The sequence below is a fragment of the Salvelinus alpinus genome, chromosome 29 (genome assembly GCF_045679555.1).
Source record: "Salvelinus alpinus chromosome 29, SLU_Salpinus.1, whole genome shotgun sequence".
Classification (NCBI taxonomy): domain Eukaryota; kingdom Metazoa; phylum Chordata; class Actinopteri; order Salmoniformes; family Salmonidae; genus Salvelinus; species Salvelinus alpinus.
In genome coordinates, this window is record NC_092114.1 from 40596548 (window position 1) to 40616356 (window position 19809).

General features: G+C 43.6%; 1 protein-coding gene across 3 annotated transcripts; it reads right to left on the reverse strand.

Moving 5' to 3' along the window:
- Positions 1-943: 943 nt before the first annotated feature.
- Positions 944-18754, reverse strand: LOC139558734 (CCR4-NOT transcription complex subunit 3-like). Of its 3 annotated transcripts, none has more exons than XM_071374115.1 (18): positions 18589-18754; positions 16465-16527; positions 15814-15881; positions 12445-12519; positions 11969-12058; positions 7843-7971; positions 7225-7320; positions 6677-6896; positions 5965-6101; positions 5519-5575; positions 4413-5364; positions 4093-4198; positions 3821-3959; positions 3586-3682; positions 2861-3062; positions 2484-2616; positions 2184-2309; positions 944-1899 (listed from the first exon to the last, which is right to left on the reverse strand). In XM_071374115.1, exons 2-18 carry the CDS (start codon positions 16487-16489, stop codon positions 1801-1803), a joined length of 2751 nt encoding a protein of 916 aa, XP_071230216.1. In that variant the 5' UTR covers positions 16490-16527; positions 18589-18754; the 3' UTR covers positions 944-1800. The 3 variants fall into 3 exon arrangements, with proteins under 3 accessions (XP_071230216.1, XP_071230215.1, XP_071230214.1); XM_071374114.1 differs by having other exon boundaries at positions 5965-6146; XM_071374113.1 differs by having other exon boundaries at positions 4413-5415; positions 5965-6146.
- Between the last annotated feature and the right edge of the window lie 1055 nt (positions 18755-19809).

Genomic DNA, 19809 nt, shown 5'->3' on the forward strand with positions numbered 1-19809 from the left:
ATGTAGAGGTCTGTAATTTTTATCATAGGTACACTTCAACTATGAGAGACGGAATCTAAAACAAAAATCCAGAAAATCACATTGTATGATTTTTAAGTAATTAATTTGCATTTTATTGCATGACATAAGTATTTGATACATCAGAAAAGCAGAACTTAATATTTGGTACAGAAACCTTTGTTTGCAATTACAGAGATCATACGTTTCCTGTAGTTCTTGACTAGGTTTGCACACACTGCAGCAGGGATTTTGGCCCACTCCTCCCTACAGATCTTCTCCAGATCCTTCAGGTTTCGGGGCTGTCGCTGGGCAATACGGACGTTCAGCTCCCTCCAAAGATTTTCTATTGGGTTCAGGTCTGGAGACTGGCTAGGCCACTCCAGGACCTTGAGATGCTTCTTACGGAGCCACTCCTTAGTTGCCATGGCTGTGTGCTTCGTGTCGTTGTCATGCTGGAAGACCCAGCCACGACCCATCTTCAATGCTCTTACTGAGGGAAGGAGGTTGTTGGCCAAGATCTCGCGATACATGGCCCCATCCATCCTCCCCTCAATACGGTGCAGTCGTCCTGTCCCCTTTGCAGAAAAGCATCCCCAAAGAATGATGTTTCCACCTTCATGCTTCACGGTTGGGATGGTGTTCTTGGGGTTGTACTCATACTTCTTCCTCCAAACACGGTGAGTGGAGTTAGACCAAAAAGCTCTATTTTTGTCTCATCAGACCACATGACCTTCTCCCATTCCTCCTCTGGATCATCCAGATGGTCATTGGCAAACTTCAGACAGGCCTGGACATGCACTGGCTTAAGCAGGGGGACCTTGCGTGCGCTGCAGGATTTTAATCCATGACGGCGTAGTGTGTTACTAATGGTTTTCTTTGAGACTGTGGTCCCAGCTCTCTTCAGGTCATTGACCAGGTCCTGCCGTGTAGTTCTGGGCTGATCCCTCACGATCATTGATGCCCCACGAGGTGAAATCTTGCATGGAGCCCCAGACCGAGGGTGATTGACCGTCATCTTGAACTTCTTCCATTTTCTAATAATTGCGCCAACAGTTGTTTCCTTCTCACCAAGCTGCTTGCCTATTGTCCTGTAACCCATCCCAGCCTTGTGCAGGTCTACAATTTTATCCCTGATGTCCTTACACAGCTCTCTGGTCTTGGCCATTGTGGAGAGGTTGGAATCTGTTTGAATGAGTGTGTGGACAGGTGTCTTTTATACAGGTAACGAGTTCAAACAGGTGCAGTTAATACAGGTAATGAGTGGAGAACAGGAGGGCTTCTTAAAGAAAAACTAACAGGTCTGTGAGAGCCGGAATTCTTACTGGTTGGTAGGTGATCAAATACTTATGTCATGCAATAAAATGCAAATAAATTATTTAAAAATCATACAATGTGATTTTCTGGATTTTTGTTTTAGATTCCGTCTCTCACAGTTGAAGTGTACCTATGATAAAAATTACAGACCTCTACATGCTTTGTAAGTAGGAAAACCTGCAAAATCGGCAGTGTATCAAATACTTGTTCTCCCCACTGTATATATATAAAAAGGGATCCAGTTCAGGTAAGAGATAAAAAGCTTCAATCTAAATCAAAACTGCCTTATGGGAAAGAGGGAGGGGTTTATCACTGTAGGGGGTGTGGCTTCGCAGGGCAAAGAGGGAGAAGCTCCAAATGCATTATGCTCTGCTAAGACTGGCTCAGTCTGGCGTCTGCATCCGTCCCTCTTCCCAGTGTGTTGAGTTCAATCCAGGAATGTTGACGGTAGTCCACCCTTCTTTCATTCTCCTCCTCTGCCTTATGTCACTGGAGGTCTCGGTCCTCAAGGTACCTGTACTCAAACGTGAATCCCTCCTTCTTCCGTTGTCCCCACTTCTCGTAGTCAAAGTAGATGTACGTCCCCTTTAAAATACATTGGGAAAAGCACAGTAATGTTAGCGCACAAAAAGTAAAACAAATCACAAAGACAAAATTCTGACCAATCTTCAAAGAAGACTACATTTTAACGGAGCATGCAACGGATAACATTTAAACATTTTGCAACGGAAAATGAAAATAAGTGTTTATTATTGGTCAAGTCTAGGTAATCGCTCCCATTTTCAATCCGCTTTCTTCCGTTTGGTGTCCAATGAACACGACCCAGGTTGCGGTCCAAGGAGCTGTGTGTGGAGGGGTGCCAAACTCACCTGCTCAAACTCATCTGTGATGGTCTTGGGCTCCTCGTGCCTCTGGAACCACATCATGTACTTGGTGTGGAACCGCCACGACTGCTTCTTCAAGGCCTTGGCTGCCAGATACTGGGCCTTAGTGCCCTGCGGAAAGAACCCAGAAGGGAATCTGTTACTATTAAGTGCACAATAATATCCAAAACATGACATGGCCTGAAGATTGAAAAGACGCAGACCGCCATCTTCAAAAGTAAAACCATAGAAATGATCAGCGTCTCAGTCACACAGTCAAGCTTGTTTTGTCAAACGCACACACACCTCTAGGTAGTAGAAGATGAAGAACAGTGTCTCTGTGGACAGTCTCTGGTAGAACTCTACAGAGTCGGAGTGGGGGGGTGGCACCTGGTGGTGGAAAGGCAGGGTGGGACATGGGTTCCTCATCAGGTACTGCCTGGAGGACCAAAACAGTCACAATAGGGGATTAATACATGGAGTAATGCTGAGGAAAAATCTACGCGCCTTTAGTCTCAAAAGCAATAATAAAGAAATTACCCAAATGTAGACCTGGGGTGAATCTCAAAAGTATTTTCCTTGATACCTCATGTCCTCTCGCTTTGCCAAAAATGTGAGAGGGAAGCAAGAAGACTTGAGATTCAACCCTGGAGACCTTTTTCAGATTGCGGCTCGGTTCGTACCTGATCCTCTCCGAGTCGGAGGGGTGGGGCATGTGCGTCCATGCCGATTCCTGCATGGCCTGCTGGTACAGCTGGTCTTTGGACAGGGGCACAGGCCCGAGTGGGCACACGCCCAGCGATGGGGGGATGCTGACCTCTGAAAGCGAGGGCTGCTGGGGGGCCGAGGGAGGCCCCGGGGGCAATGTAGTGCTGGGGAAAATGTCTGAAGCCACAGAGAGAGGGGAAAAAATTGTTATAAAAAGGAGTCTGGTGTGAAAGCCCCCCCCCCCCCCACCCCACCCCCCCAAAAAAAGTTGCTTTATTGTCACATACACCGGAAAAGACTATGGGATGCTTTCACAGCACTACATGGAACTCTATTCCACAACAAGTAACACATGCAAGCAGTAGAATCAGATTTTTTTTTAAAACATCTTATGAAACAGCAGGGACTGCGAAGAGAGACACAGGCACACGCATACACACAAAATAACACACACACACACACACACACACGGATTTTGTGTTGAAGATATGTGGTAGTAGAGTAGTGGTCTGAGGGCACTCAAAAGTGTTGTGAAATGTATTGTAGTGTTTTTAAAATGGTATATAACACTGCCTTGATTTTGCTGGACACCAGAAAGTCAGCAGCTAATGGGGATCTATAACAAATACAAACTGGTCTCATTCCAAGACGGATCCCCCATGGCCCAATTTTGAGCCTTCTCGTCCAGTCGGTTGCTTACCTGTGGTGAGGTGCAGAGGGAGCATCTCTCCCTCCATTCCTGAGCCCAGTGCCGCTCGTTCTGCCATAGACTTTAGAGTGCTCAGAGGCTCCTGGGGCTGAAAGAGAGGAAAGAGGTTAAACCGACTGGGTGAGAGATCAGGAAATCTGGCTTCAGGTTGAGTCCCAAGAAGATCTCCCTGTAATGGCTCAGGGCAGGGCAATTACTACATGAAGCTACCTGTGTTTTCCCTCACCTTGCTTTCAGAGGTCTGTGTGTAGGAGAGTGGCCCGTTGAGCATACCGCTGCCTGGAAGTTTACTCTCGCTGTAGGAGGGCGAGGGAGAGCTGGTGGGAAGAGTCATGGGCCCTAAGAGGCTGGGGCCACTATCTTTACTGGGAGGGTGGGAGAGAGGAGAGACATTGGTTGATGTGCTTCTACGTTTGACTAATTCTGACCATACACATTGTACAGTGAGAGTCACAATCCAAGATACTATAGGACATTTTTTTATTATATTTGACTCACGGCTGATTGGTGGTGGAGGTCAAAGACGAGGGTTGGCTGCTTTGTAATTGGCTGGCACTGTTGAGGGCGGAATCAGGTGTGCTGTCTGCTACTACAGCACTGTAACCTGGGACAGAGGAGATTGAGAGGGAGGCTTACAAACTGAATCAGAACTCTGATAATACATAGATAGGTGATATACATTTGGTTTGCTCTACCTTATCTGTATAACCCAATGCTGGGTTGAACAACTACTATGGAACAAAACAAATACCCAAATAAGGGCATGGGTGGATACAACCAATCAACAACAATATAAGTGGATAGTAATTCAAGCTTACTAGTGCTACCATTCTGCTTCTGTCCACTGGGTGGCCTTGTGATTGACGAGCTTCCTCCTCCCATGCCCACGCTACTGCTTGAACCAGAGTTCCCTCCAATGCTTCCTATGGCTCCCAGGCTGCTTCCAGGGGACAGGCCTCCTATGGGACTGGGGGCCACCAGGGGAAGGCCCTGGACCGCCAACTGCCCTGAGCCAAGGCCGCTTAGGCTGAGGACCCCACCGCTGACACCAATTGCACCGGGCGCAGAGCCCAACAGGCCCGTGGATCTGTCGCCGACAGTGTTCCCGCCCACCGGTCCCACTGTGCTGGAGTTAGGGCTGCTACTGCAGCCGCTTTTCCCTGCTAGGGGGCTTCCGATGGTTCCGGAGCCTGCTGCTGCCGTGGCGTAGGGGGCCGAAGTTGAGCCCGCCAGGAGCCCGGCCATGGTGTTCAGGGATGCCGGCATCCCCGACAAGCCAAGGCCCGACATCTGGCTGACGGCCGGTGACCCCGTAATGCCGCCTTTACCAAGGCCCAAGCCCAACCCGAGCCCCAAGCTGGAGGACGGTGAAGGCCTTGACGGAGCATGCAACTGGGTGTTGGGCGTGAGTGGGGGGAGGGTCGTGCTAGAGTTGGCGGGTGAGGAAGCGGAGGGGCTGGGGAGGAGGATGTTGTTCGACGGGTTGGAGTTGGAGGGGGTGTTGGAGGAGATGACTGAGTTTCTGGCCTGCTGGGTTTGGTAATGCTGCTGCAGCTGCTGCTGCTGGGTAGCGTCTCTGTAGCTGCCAGAATTGGAGAGGAGACCCCCCATGTTGCCCAGGAGGCTGTTGCCCCCAGTGACAGGCAGGCAACCCCCGGCGATGGTCGCCAGCGAGGATGAGGAGGCTCCCGAGGAGGCAGAGGATGAAGAGGAGGAGGATGAAGAGGAGGAGGACAACGACGAAGAGGGGTTGCCGTTCTTGACAGGCGACTGAAATGTTATAAAAGGCATTACTTCAAAACCACTCCTGGTGCAGCACAGCTGAAAATATATAGATGGAAAGTTGTGAGATTTTTAAGACCATAGACCCAAATCAATGCAAGTGACTCATACACAGCACTGTTACCATTGGAATTCATCTTACCTGACCGACTTCACTGTCTGTCGAACGTCCCCTTTTCTTGTCATCTTCAGAGTTCTCCTGGGGGGGGAAAACAAAGAAATACCTCCTATAAGCACTCGACCATCTGTTCTAATTCAACACAAAACATGTTGTATCGCATGCTATGTTTTGTACCAAAATTCATACAAGTGCTGTTCATATTAAGGCTCAACACAAACTTCAAATCAAACGTCAACATCATAATCCTCTCGCTTTCATCCTCGTTGCTCCAAACCCCCTCTGATCTGAGAGCGAGGGACCACTGAGCACCCACTCCAACCCAGGAACATTCAACATTCACAAGACCTAATTACAGACTGAGAGTGGGTGGTTCTAAAGAATGGGAGAGCAAGTAGGGGATACAATGGAGGCTGTAGAGTGAGAAGTAGCGGGGCTGGGGGTGGGGGGGGGGGTGGGCGTTCCCTCACCGTAGTGTAAGTTGCGGGCGAGGGAGGGATGGGCGAGGAGGAAGTGGTGGAGGTAGGCGTGCCGCTGGAGATCTGATGGAAGAGATCATCGTCCAGGAGCGATTGGCCCGGCGGGGACGTGGCCACCAGCGACCCGGCTAGAGAGACAAGAGATGGATGGGGGGAGACAGAGGGAGAGGTAGCTACATAAAAACAAAAAGTTGCATATGGAAAAAGTTAAGTGGGCAGTTATACAGAGACAACAGGAACAGAAATGATAGAATTTACAGTATTGTAATAACCAAGCTATGGAGACAATTACATTGATAGAAGCCACTATCTCCAATATCAAAGCTGATCTACACACCTTTTTTTTTTTTTTATAACCAAGCTATCATCCATTTGAGGCTATACATCCTCCACATGCAGTCTAAGATACGCAGTACAAACGCAATATTCAGGAATAAACACACAAGTAGTGATGTCTCGACACAGTATCGATACTTCCGATACGCCATGGTTCTTTAAGAACCGGCTTTAGGGAAAACAATGTGCGCTATAGTGTAGGAAATAAACAAATGTTGGGACTTTTGGGTGACTGTTTCCAACATCAGGATTGTTTCCTCAGGAAATTCAGTCTGCTCCCTGTTATGTTTCCTTGCCGTGATACTTTTGTCGTATCAGTAGCGCGATACTGAGTGTCGCGACAACACCACGATGAAGCAGCACTTACGGAGCTCCTCCAGATCCAGGTCGTCGTAGAGGAACTCGTTCTCCTCGAAGTCGGGGTCCTGCGACGAGTCCATGTAGTACTCCACGTCGTCCTTGATCTTGCGGATGGAGTCCACCGGCAAGGTGTCGTTGTCCAGCATGCGCAGGATGGTCTCCAGCATCCGGATGTGGTACCGGTGCTTCTCGATGAAGCACTTCAGCTCTTCGATGCGGTCCTGTTTCTATAGCAGAGATGCGGGTGTAAGTCCGTGCTTAAAACTCACTGTATGTTTGGGCTAACACATCTCAAATCTACTATGTGTATGTGTAGAGGCATGGAAGTGGAACACATAGATGGTAAAGTAGATGGTACCTACTTTACATTTGGTGCATTGGGTAATGCAGCGTGCCGAGAAAATAAAGAGAGACATATAGGGTAAGAGATGAATTTGGAGTTAGAATGACAGCATCTGAAGAGAAAAGATTCAAGTAGTACGGAAGGAAACAGGGAGAGAAGGAGGAGAGGAAGTAGAGAAGATAGCCATATGGCGCGGCAAAAAGACTATTGACCTCTTTGTCGCCCTTCTTCTTTCGAGTCTGGACTGAGAGGGACTCCACTTCGCTCTCAAACTGGTCCACCTGCATGTTCAGAGTGTCTATTGTATTCTGATGGGCGACAGGGGAGAGACACAGGAGGTCATTCATGATTTACACCAACACAACAGCCATAATCACACCACAACCACAATCTGTATGGACCACACGGCATAATAACCTATTTCATAGGTGAAACTATTAGGGACGGGACTGGGACGATACCAGTATTGCGATACACTTTAGTATCGTGGCAAGGAAACAAAACACGAAGCGGTTTTTAACTTTAGAAAACAGCCCTAATGTTGGAAACAAACATAATTTTCCAAGCTAAAGCACACAATATTTTACATACAGCAGTTTTTAAAGGACCAAAGACTTGTGCGATACTGGTATCGTCCCAGCCCTAGAAACTATGCAGTGAAACAAAAGTAAATGCTAATTTTTTCCCCAATCTACTTTGAAAGGCCTAGCATGCATGACGAAATCGCTAAGTCATTATTGTCATGTCATCAGACCACATTATTGAAATGTGCTCATGTGTGAAACAAATTCCCTTTGGGGTAAAGGTTTTCAATCAAAAGTAGTGCTCACCGTTAGCCAATTGCCGACCTCCTCTTTCTCCCTTTGGGCCGGGTCCACCTTCTGTGCCAGGCCCAGCCCCTCTTTCGAGTACGCCTTCGTCTTGGTCTCTCGCTCCACGATCTTGAACCGCTCCATTTGCTAAAGGGGAGAGAGCAGGAATTGGTTTATAAATCACTACAGATGACAGGTTCTCTTTTGACCATATGCTAGCTATGCCAGAGCCAACTGCTCATGTCAAATCATTGGACTAGTTGCCAATCAATGAAGGGTCATATAAGGGCATTAGGACGCGCCATAGCAAAACATTTCAAAAATGTTTTTTAACGGTAAATGAAAGGGAGTGTTTAAAAAAAAAAAAAAAAAATAATTGGTCAAGTTCAGATAATACCTTGCCTTTTCAGACCTACTGAACGTGTACCTGCTGGGAACTGTTGGTGGAGATTGAGACAGAGTCCTCACCAATTAAAGCCATCCAATATAACGGTTCAGGATGACTGTTGCAGGTGTACACATCTCCCAATCAGGCCAGTGATTACTAAGTTGAGACACCTGTGTGTGCTTCCTTGACTAGTAACGCTGTCTACGCTCTCCTAGGTGTTCTCAGTAGAGGCTCCACAACCTCTGACTTCCACACGCAACAGAGTTCACCGAGATTTTGATGCATGCCAGAGGAGAATGCTTGGAGGTGTGTAAACCCCGCCTAAAAGCCAATTGATGCTTGATCCAAAAATGTGGTCAGTGGCTCCCTACGGAGGGTGGGACGCAATCGCGGAGCCTCTAGAGGCATGCGGAGGCCAAATCGAGCTCCGTACCGCATCACCGTGCGCCTCCCGAATTTTTTAACAATACGGAGGGCTCCGTATAGCTCCGCATTGACAGGATTGGTTGACGGTCGGTGGGGGACGGTCGGTCCTGTATAAACACAAACTCACTTCCTTGACAACAGCTCTGCTCCGTGAAGCGCAAGAAGTATGAATGCCCTGTATGAAGGCCTTATCCCTGCGAATGCTGCACGGCCAATACAGATGTCGGATTGACTATGCAGCGCCTTTTTTTTTAACACGCAACACTGTTTCAATGCATTGCCCTAGAAGTCAGCTGCCCCTGTAAGTGTAGTAATATGCGTCGTCCACACGAGCATCCCAGCAGCACCTTTGTACATAAGATTGATAGTCCCCCTGTGTTAATCTGTTAACAGCATAACAAGAAGCTAAATTAAAGCCCTGGCATGAAGCCTGTGAATGCTTAGCAGAGCGGTGAGTATATGCTAAATGCTTTTTAGTGCTGATGTGGCTAATTGTTCTCCCGAGAGGGGGGGTCGTGGTTGTGGATGGAGTCTCCGCTGGGGTTTTTATTCCGCCTCAGCACTGGCGTGGACTGCTGAATCCTTGATCAGTGTAGGGTTCTGCGGAGATGAAACCTAAAGGGTGCGTCCTAAACTGTACCCTAATGCCATTTGGGACACAGACAAAGTGGCAAGCTGCCAGGTGTCGCCAAATTATCCTAAGTTCCTAGGACCCTACCTCAATACTACAATACGTATCTCAAATACTGAGGGACGAACAAGACAATCAGTCTTCAATAAGTGCTATGGAGCAACTTCCTTTGTTTATCATATCTGCGGACCATACATTGGGCTATGGTGATGCCATAGATTTCACTAACAGTGATCAGTTTAGTTTTCCTCCCTTGTTAAAGCAACGCAGATATTGTCAGAGTCTAGAAGTTGAGCGCCAGCCTGGGGGGGACAGCAATAAAATGGAAGCACATTATGCTTCGATGCATTTCCATCAAAGGACCCATGAGCACCAATGTGAAATTCATAGCAGGGTTGGAGTCAATTCAGGAAGTACACTGAAATTCCAATTCTCTTCAATACTTTTCAATTAGGAACATTTCAAATTGCATTTGTGTTTACTTTCTGAATTGACGGGAATTAAAATTAAATTGACTCCAACCCTGTATAGGAGCATATCAAATTGGGTGTCAAATGAAAGCCAAGAGTCTATATTTTGGGGAAATGAAGGCATAGATACATTTTAACCATTTTCCAACTTACAAATTTGGAATAAGTAAAGGCTTTGATTTCTGGATAAACAGATGGAAAAGGGCTCTTAGAAAACATCTACCAGAAAGTCTTAAAAGGTATTAGAAATGATAACACAATGTTGAAGTAAAGACCCTTGCCAACTAATATCAACACTTGTTAGGCTTCTGTAAGTTTAAGAAATATTGCCTGGTGCCTTGTAATTCAGTTACCAAAAAGTCACATTTCTTTAAGATATTTTCTAATATTCCCTCCCATGAGGGAGGATAATGAAAGTTCACAGAAGTAACAAGTAATGGTAGACCTACCAATTATTCTTTAAAGTGATTTTACTGATATCAATTGTTTCTGAATTAAAGTGGTTAAAACTTGGTAACGGAATTACCCCAAAATCAGTAACGGAATTGTTATGTTCAGCTCATAACGGTTTTCTTTGTCTTTCTGTTTGGTGGTCAAACCAAGAGTGTTAAAACAGTCTAACTCTCCAAGAGTGTTAAAACAGTCTAACTCTGGACAACTCCTCACCCTCTCTCTCACTCTGCAGCTTAAAGTCACCTATCCCAGCTCTTACTGACACCTACCCATAAGCCCCCTCTTTCCATTTACTTTAACCAGCATCTTCACCCACTGAGCGCCGACCAACACTGGGTGTCCATGGGCATTGAAAAGTAGTTGAAATTTGATCAGTCCACCCTGGCCTTGACATCTACAGACGGTGCGGACTGGGCCAAATCAGAACCTATCAAAGACACACGTTTCACAAGTTTGGACAGTATAGTACAGCGAGTACAGTACAATAAGTACAGTAAAGAAAAGTAGTGTACAGTATATTGTACTGAACTCTGCTGCGATGTCCAAACTTGTGAAACATGAGAATATCCATAATTATGCATTTCCGTGTCGTACAGATCAGGGACCTATGATGTAATTCCATTGGCGGGTGTAAAGCCATTTCACTTACTGTAGTTCAATAACAAAACTCAAGATACCATGCCATAGCTGACACTCCATTCTTTCTGCAGACATATTTTCATCTTAATTCGGAGCAGAGTTTTTTGAAAAATTGGTCGCATAGAAACCTGAGATTTTAACCGTGAATCCATTATCAAAGTTGGCATCCTGACTCTTCCACTAAATTAGTTTGTAAATTTTTCTGTGGAAATTGTTCAAAGTAGTCCTTGTGCATAGAGGTGTATGCTTTGTTAAACTTGGAAACCAATGGTTTTTGTTTGGCATACATTTTAAGTGGGGGAAAGACTGAGTCAAAGTGCAATTTCATTACGTTGAATTGCCCTTAGCTAAGAACAGTGCCACAGGTGTGAAAAGCAGATGATTAAAGAACTGCAGTAGACTCAATATAGACCAGGGGTCTGCAGCAGGCGGTTTTGGCCCGCAAGTGATTTTTATCTGGCCCGGCAAAGCAAAAATGTTGTTACATTAACTAAATCTGTATTGCCACAAAAAAGAGATATGTGATCATGTCGCAATGTAATCAAGGTATGAAATAATTGTTATTTAAAAATATTTTCGGGCTTAGTTGTGGTCAATTTGCAGTGTACAAATTATATTCCGCCCCCTCCGACCATCCGCTCCAACAAAACTCCCCCGGCTGAATCTAGTTGCCTACACCTGATTTAAACCTTACTGCTAACAGAGATAATGGTATTCACAATGAACATGGCTTTGACATGAATACTAACAAAGATAATATTAGCAAAAGTCACCATTGTTTGTTTCTGCATTTGTATTGGCCAATCACCACAATACAAAAGTCGCATCAAGAGTCTTGATATCCAAGTGTACTTTTCACCATTATCCCGTGTATCTTTGGCTTGGTAGCACCATGTTTCAGGTCAACCAAAACCACACAGATGCTCACACTTAGATACGACACCCTCGATTAAAAACCCTATTAAGATCCATAGGCTAAGATGACACATCCATCTCATTGTGTTAGCAGGTGCAGTTGTTGAAGCTGTCTGAATAACCTCAGTGCACTATGTGGCTTGGTAAGCCCTGCTAACCACAGGTGTTTAATACCAATTGTTTCGTCAGTATGCCGCTAATGAACGTGTTCCACACACTCACCGTCTCAATCAGTTTGCGATTCTCCACTAGCTGCCTTTTGTCTTTAATCTCGTTGGAGGCCACCCACGTCTTGATCTGGTCTCGAAGACGCTGGGGGATGAAGGTGAAGGAGAGGAACAAATGGAGAAAGAAAGAGATAAGTTCTCTTAGTGAAGGCATGCGGTGGCTTGCCCTGAAGTCAAGTATGGTTGACACGCACACACGTAAGCAAGCTTGGCTTGGGGTAGGATGTCCACATGGCCAAGTTAAGAAACAAACAAAAATGCACACAGACACTTTCACTTGGTTTTAAGGATAGCTGACCCTCATATTTAATCATCAGCACATAGATGCCCTCTCGCACGTGTACAAACCCCCCTACCTGTGGTCAGGCGTAACCATATAACACTAGTAAACAAACATTTGAGGAACATCGCAAAACCATGTGCCCTCAAGCCACATAACAGTTAAGAGTCATAGGGTTGTCGGTGTCCCACCTGTAGTTTTTTAATCTCTTTCTTGAGGTCGGCTTCATACTTCTCCTTCTGGTTAGCGTTGGCTGCATTGTGAAGCTGTGGTTTGGAGGGGTACAGTCATAGAGTACACTCAGACAATCAGTACCTTTTCCCAAACATGTTGCATATAGTCTTAGTAAACAACGTAAATCATGTAGCCTATAGCTTCAAAATACGTCTAAAACTAGCGTATCATGGACTGTCAGTCCTAGCAACCGTAGCTCAGCCTCCGCCTAGAAATTTGAGTGATTAGCCTACATTCCCCTCCAGTTTCATCCCTCAACTTTCAACAGAACCAAGTGCCAATGGGCCGAAACACAAACTCAGGAGTGTGCCTTTAAACCTTGTTCTTCTTCGGCTGTGCGGAACACACTAACAATGGGTCTCCTCTCCATCCCCACGGCCGTGAATAGGAAAGGCTACAACCCCACCAAACAAAGTGTGATGCCGTATCGAAGACCCCTGCATACCCAACGGATGTTACACGTTAATCATTTTGGTGGACCTTTCTAAGGTCAGCACAAAACGTTCCAACAACCAGTGTTAGGGTGGTAGCACTGAACTTGCATACAGTGCCTTCAGAAAGTATTCACACCCCTTGACTTTTTCCACATTTTGTTGTGCTACAGCCTGAATTTTAAAAAGGATTAAAATTGGCCTACACACAATACCCCATCATTTTTTACAAATGAATTAAAAATGAAAAGCTGAAATGTCTTGAGTCTAAGTATTCAACCCCTTCTGTTGTGGCAAGCCTAAATAAGTTCAGGAGTAAAAATGTGCTTAACAAGTCACAATAGGTTGCATGGACTTACTTTGTCTGCAATAATAGTATTTAACATGATTTTTTGAATGACTACCTCATCTCTGTACCCCACACATCTTATCTGTAAGGTCCCTCAGTCAAGTAGTGAATTTCAAGCACAGATTCAACCACAAACCTCAGAGGTTTTCCAATGCCTCGCAAATTAGGGCATCTATTGGAAGATGGGTAAGGGGGGAAAAAGCAGATATTGAATATCCCTTTGAGCAAGGTGAAGTTATTACACCTCGGGTGGTGTATCAATACACCCAGTCACTACAAAAGATACAGGCGTCCTTCCTAACTCGTTTTCCGTAGAGGAAGGAAGCCGCTCAGGGATTTCACCATGTGGCCAATGGTGACTTTAAAACAGTTATAGAGTTTAATGGCTATGAAAGGAGAAAACTGAGGATGGATCAAGAACATTGTAGTTACTCCACAATACTAACCTAATTGAAAGAGTGAAAAGGAAGCATGTACAGAATATGTTTTTCTCCAAAACATGCATCCTGTTTGCAACAAGCCACTAAAGTAATACTGCAAAAAATGTGTAAAGCAATTCACTTTTGGTCCTGAATACAAAGTGTTATGTTTGGGATAAATACAACACATTACTGAGTACCACTCTATATTTTCAAGCTTAGTGGTGGCTGCATCACGTTATGGGTATGCTTGTAATCGTTAAGGACTGAGGAGTTTTTCAGGATAAAAAAGAAAAGGAATGGAGAGAAGCACAAGCAAATTTCTAGAGGAAAACATACAGTTGAAGTCGGAAGTTTACATACACCTTAGCCAAATAAATTTAAACTCAGTTTTTCACAATTCCTGACATTTAAATCTTAGTAAAAATTCCCTGTCCTTGGTCAGTTAGGATCACTACCTTATTTTAAGAATGTGAAATGTCAGAATAATAGAAGAAAGAATGATTTATTTACTCTTTTATATCTTTCATCACATTCCCAGTGGGTCAGAAGTTTACACACTCAATTAGTATTTGGTAGCATTGCCTTTAAATTGTTTAACTTACTGTCAAACGTTTCGGGTAGCCTTCCACAAGCTTCCCACAACAATGGGGGAATTTTTGCCTATTCCTCCTGACAGAGCTGGTGTAACTGAGTCAGGTTTGTAGGCAAGCATCCCCTTTTTCCTCCAAACATAACGATGGTCATTGTGGCCAAACAGTTCTATTTTTGTTTCATCAGACCAGAGGACATTTCTTCAAAAAGTACAATCTTTGTCCCCATGTGCAGTTGCAAACCGGTCTGGCTTTTTTATGGCGGTTTTGGAGCAGTGGCTTCTTCCTTGCTGAGCGGCCTTTCAGGTTATGTCGATATAGGACTCGTTTTACTGTGGATATAGATACTTTTGTACCTGTTTCCTCCAGCATCTTCACAAGGTCCTTTGCTGTTGTCCTGGGATTGATTTGTACTTTTCACACCAAAGTACGTTCATCTCTAGGAGACAGAACGCGTCTCCTTCCTGAGCGATATGGCGGCTGCGTGGTCCCATGGTGTTTATACTTGCGTACTATTGTTTGTACAGATGAACGTAGTACCTTCAGGCGTTTGGAAATTTCTCCCAAGGATGAACCAGACTTGTGGAGGTCTAATTTTTTTTGGCTGATTTCTTTTGATTTTCCCATGATGTCAAGCAAAGAGGCACTGAGTTTGAAGGTAGGCCTTGGAATACATCCACAGGTACACCTCCGATTGACTCAGGCTACTTGACATAATTTGACAGAAGCTTCTAAAGCCATGACATCATTTTCTGAAATTTTCCACGCCGTTTAACGGCACAGTCAACTTAGTGTATGTAAACTTATGACCCACTGGAATTGTGATACAGTGAATTATAAGTGAAATAATCTGTCTGTAAACAATTGTTGGAAAAATTACTTGTCATGCACAAAGTAGATGTCCTAACCGACTTGCCAAAACTAAAGTTTGTTAACAACAAATTTGTGGAAAAATTGTTGAAAAACAAGTTTTAATGACTCCAACGTAAGTGCATGTAAACTTCCGACTTCAACTGTAGGTCAGTCTGCTTTCCACCAGACACTGGGAGATGAATTCACCTTTCAGCAGGACAATAACCTAAAACACAAGGCCAAATCTACACTGGAGTCGCTTACCAAGAAGACAGTGAATGTTCCGGAGTGGGCGTGTTACAGCATTTACTTAAATCTATGGCAAGACCTGAAAATGGTTGTCTAGCAATGATCAACATCCGATATGACAGAGCCTTAAGAATTTTGAAAATAATAAATGGGCAAATGTTGCACAATCCAGGTGTGGAAAGCTCTTAGAGACTTACCCAGAAAGAAACAGCTGTGATCGCTGCCAAAGGTGCTTCTACAAAGTATTGACTGAGGGGTGTGAATACTTACGTAAATGTATATTTCTGTATTTCATTTTCAATAAATGTGCAAATAAAACACACTTTCACATTGTCATTATGAGGTATTGTGTGTAGACAGGGTGAGAAAAAAACATACATTTAATCCATTTTGAGTTCAGGCTGTACGAACCACCACCCTCCCTGCATGTTACCTTTTGCCAAATGTCTTCAAACTGTTCCACGCCTTCTGTTACTTTTTTCAAACATCGATCTATTTCACCTGGGGAAGGGCATAGAATAACAGGGATGTTTTGGAAAGAGCCGTGGTTTAAAAAAAATCCTTCAACACGCATCACATCAGGATGAATAATGTAAAGTCAAAATGCGGAGCTCTCCCTCTCCCCATAAGCAGCACTGCTTTTACAACTGTGGCTGGCAGCCTTATCAAAGATACATGCAGTAAAACCTAAATGTGTCACCACAAACCTGTTTAAAAATGCAACACCACGGGCACTGGCAACAGGGTATGGCATATAGTCTTAATTTAAGAAGGTTGTCTCTGCAGACTAAGTCTGACTTTGGCCTTGTGCAGCCTTGCACAAGCCTTGCTTCTGGCTTCTTATTTTTGGTTTCACAGGTCACAACCCTTTTCAGTAATAGAGTGCAGCACTTCTCTTATTGCGATCACATCCGTGCAGGACAATTTGACAATCTCTACATCATGAATGGATAGAGAAATTAAAAGTGACATTCCATCTGTTGGATAGACATGCTTCATAGAGAAAAGGGAGGGAATATAGCGATGGACTGGGTTGTGGATCATTGGCAGGGGTACCATCTGGTCGACCATTTGGTAACCTCACCTTGAAGTTTCCTTTTATCCGCCATGACTGTTGACTAGGATGCTGTCTTCATGCCTTCTTTCACTGTAGAGGAAAATAACAGGTGTGATAACCGTAATCTCTGGCAACCTTTTTACGCTACATTACTTTTTCATAGCATTTTAGCTCGGCAGCCAAGTTCAGTGAAGTCAGCAGTGTGAAATCCTGGGTTGTATTCATTACGGCACAGGCACATCATAGCAAAATGTTTAGCAACAGAAAATGAAAACGAGCGTTTGTTATTGGACATGTTCAGGTAGTTGCTGCCTGTTTCATTTCGCTTTCTACCACTTGATGCCTAATGAATACAACCCAGCTTTCCACCTGGGGAGAATGTTTGTCACAGCTCGATGTGATGAAGATGTATCGTGAGAGCATGCGTGCAGCTACATGGTTTTCACATTAGGCTACCACTTCAAAACTGCCAGCACGCAGAAAAAAGTTTGGATTCATTTCTAAATGGTACAGTATTACACTTTCATCTCAAGTTAATGACATTAAAAAGCATTTTGAACGAGACATACTCAGCTCTCTAATTTACTACCCTGGAGGCATCACCATTACATTAGTTAAATACTTAAAGGTTAGTTAAATAAAGGTTCAATTTAAAAAAAAATACATTGTATCATAAAGTGTCTTATAGTTATTAAGGAGTAGTGGATAGACCATAGTTGACAGTCTGACTTGTTGACCTCTCACACACAGTCAAGTCCTGGTAGAATGGTGCATGTAATTGGGTTTAGACATGATTCATTCAACAAGGCATTTCTGACCATTCTGGGAAAGTGACATTGATATTTAAAGTACTGTAAAGAACTAGCCTGAAGTTTTGAATTTAGAAATCTTTTAAATACTCAATGTCTCAACATAAATAAACATTAACCATGTTTCTTGAGAAAATGTCAGTGGTGTAAAGTACTTAAGTAAACATACTTTCAAGTACTACTTAAGTATTTTTGTGGTATCTGTACTTCACTATTTATATTCTTGACAATTTTTACTTTTACTCCATACATTTTCCCTGACACCCTAAAGTCCTGCTTAGCCGGACAGGAAAATGGTCTAATTCACACACTTGGTCAACATCCCTGGTCAACCCTACTGACTCACTAAACACATGCTTAATTTGTAAAGGATGAGCCTCTGGCTATCTGTAAATAAAAAAAAATGAAAATGTGTTCGTCTGTACTTCTATATTTACTTTTGATACTTAAGTATATTCAAAACCAAATACTCTGAGACTTTTACTCAAGTAGTATTTTACTGGGTGACTTTTACTTGAGTAATTTTTTATTAGGGTATCTTTATTTTTACTCAAGTATGACAATTGGGTACTTTTTCCACCACTGGAAAATGTTAACTCAAATGTTAGCTAAAGTATTTTTTCTGTCAATTAATACTATAATACAAGAGTAAATATCACAAATGGTAGTAGATTGCAGCTAACTGATGTAACTTGCTAGCCTGCCTACATGAAAACTTGAAACATTGTAGCCACTGAGTGACGTCTGGTCTGGATAATTTGACATTGACTGTTCACGTGAATTCTACAATGTAACGCGCATGGCAGGTTACTTCGCTGAGCATCACAATACTTTTTGCGACAATTTTTCACGTCCACGCAACCACCGTTTGATAAGGTCATTTTACCATCACTTCAGCCAGTGAGTTTTGACCATGTATTTAACAAATGTTACCGACGCTAGACTTTCTCAACAGATCCAGCAAGCCAGCTAGACTAGTCTCCATATCTGGCTTGGGGGCAACGATCGCTAATTAAAAAGTGAGCAGTAATAAAGAAACATTAAATGTTTACAAGCAACATAGCTAATGACTTTATAAGCTGTTTCTATTTGTCAGAGACAAGCAAACAAGTATACCACTTCAACACCTGAGTAACAAGAACTTCTCGGCTACATAATTGCCGTGCATTATAGCAAAATGTATGAATTTCCTTGGAAAATATATCAGGCGAACCCATGTCAATTTGGCTCTGTAGCTGATAGCCAGCTAGTGGATAACCACCAGCTAAGATATTAGTGAGACATTGGAAGGGAGAAGATAATGGCACATAACTAGATCTGTTTTAGCGTACAATTTATTTACCTGGATTTTCCGATTTATCTTTTCTGTTCTTAGTTGACACCACTCTTTTAAATCGTATTTGCCTAAGTCCTCACGCTATTTTTCAAAATTATATTAATTATTTTCGCCAAACAATCACTCCGCACATCCAAGATGGCTACCAGGAACACCTCCTCTGCTGTTGCCCTGATGGACTGGAGGCCCGCCTCCCTTGCAAGCGATTCGATCCTCACCCTAATTCTACGCCTTCCACTGGCTAGACTGCCTGTCACTCTGGAGTCTGGAGGGACAGGCTTCCCACTTCCGCACAAGTCGCACAATGATTGGTTAATTTTGAAAGGTGAAAGGTAAACATGAGTTCTCAGAACACCTCACCCCCTTCATGTTTTGGTTCCTGTCCCTAACCACTGACACTGGCCAGAAAATGTCAAGAAAACAACATGATAGTAAACTGAGCTGACAGAAAACCTATTGATAATATGAGCTGTAATAGTCCAAGTGTAGACTGCCATGTATATTATTAATTGCAGTGCAATATGAAATAATGAAATGCTGTCTTTCATTAATCAAATGGCCTACATTGTTAAAACTGCATTGTTGGTTAAGGGCTTGTAAGTAAGCATTTCACTTTAAGGTCTACTACACCTGTTGTATTCGGCGCATGTGACAAATACATTTGACTGAAATTAGATTGATGACAACATCTTAAGTAAAATAAAAATAAAATTCATTTTTTTAACTAGGCAAGACAGTTAAGAACAAATTCTTATTTACAATATATATACACTTAACAAAAATATAAATGCAACATGCAACAATTTCAAAGATTTTACTGAGTTACAGTTCATATAAGGAAATCAGTCAATTGAAATAAATTCATTAGGCCCTAATCTATAGATTTCACATTACTGGGAATACGGATATGCATACCTTAAAAAAAGCTAGGGGCGTAGACCAGAAAACCAGTCAGTATCTACCATTTGCCTCATTCAGCGCGACACATCTCCTTCGCATAAAGTTGATCAGGCTGTTGATTGTGGCCTGTGGAATTTTGTCCCACTCTTCAACGGATGTGCAAACTTGCTGGATATTGGCAGGAACTGGAATAAGCTGTCATACATGTCGATCCATATCATCTTAAACATGCTCAATGGGTGACATGTCTGGTGAGTATGCAGGCCATGGAAGAATTGGAACATTTTCAGCTTCCAGGAATTGGTGGACGAGAGCCATGCGACATGG

Coding starts and splice junctions, on each gene's coding strand:
- LOC139558734 (XM_071374113.1), bottom strand. CDS start 16,489: ATGGCGGATAAAAGGAAACTTCAAG. Junction 15,882..16,464: donor GGATAAAAGGAAACTTCAAG/GTGAGGTTACCA, acceptor GCCCTTCCCCAG/GTGAAATAGATCGATGTTTG. Junction 12,520..15,813: donor TTGAAGACATTTGGCAAAAG/GTAACATGCAGG, acceptor TCCAAACCACAG/CTTCACAATGCAGCCAACGC.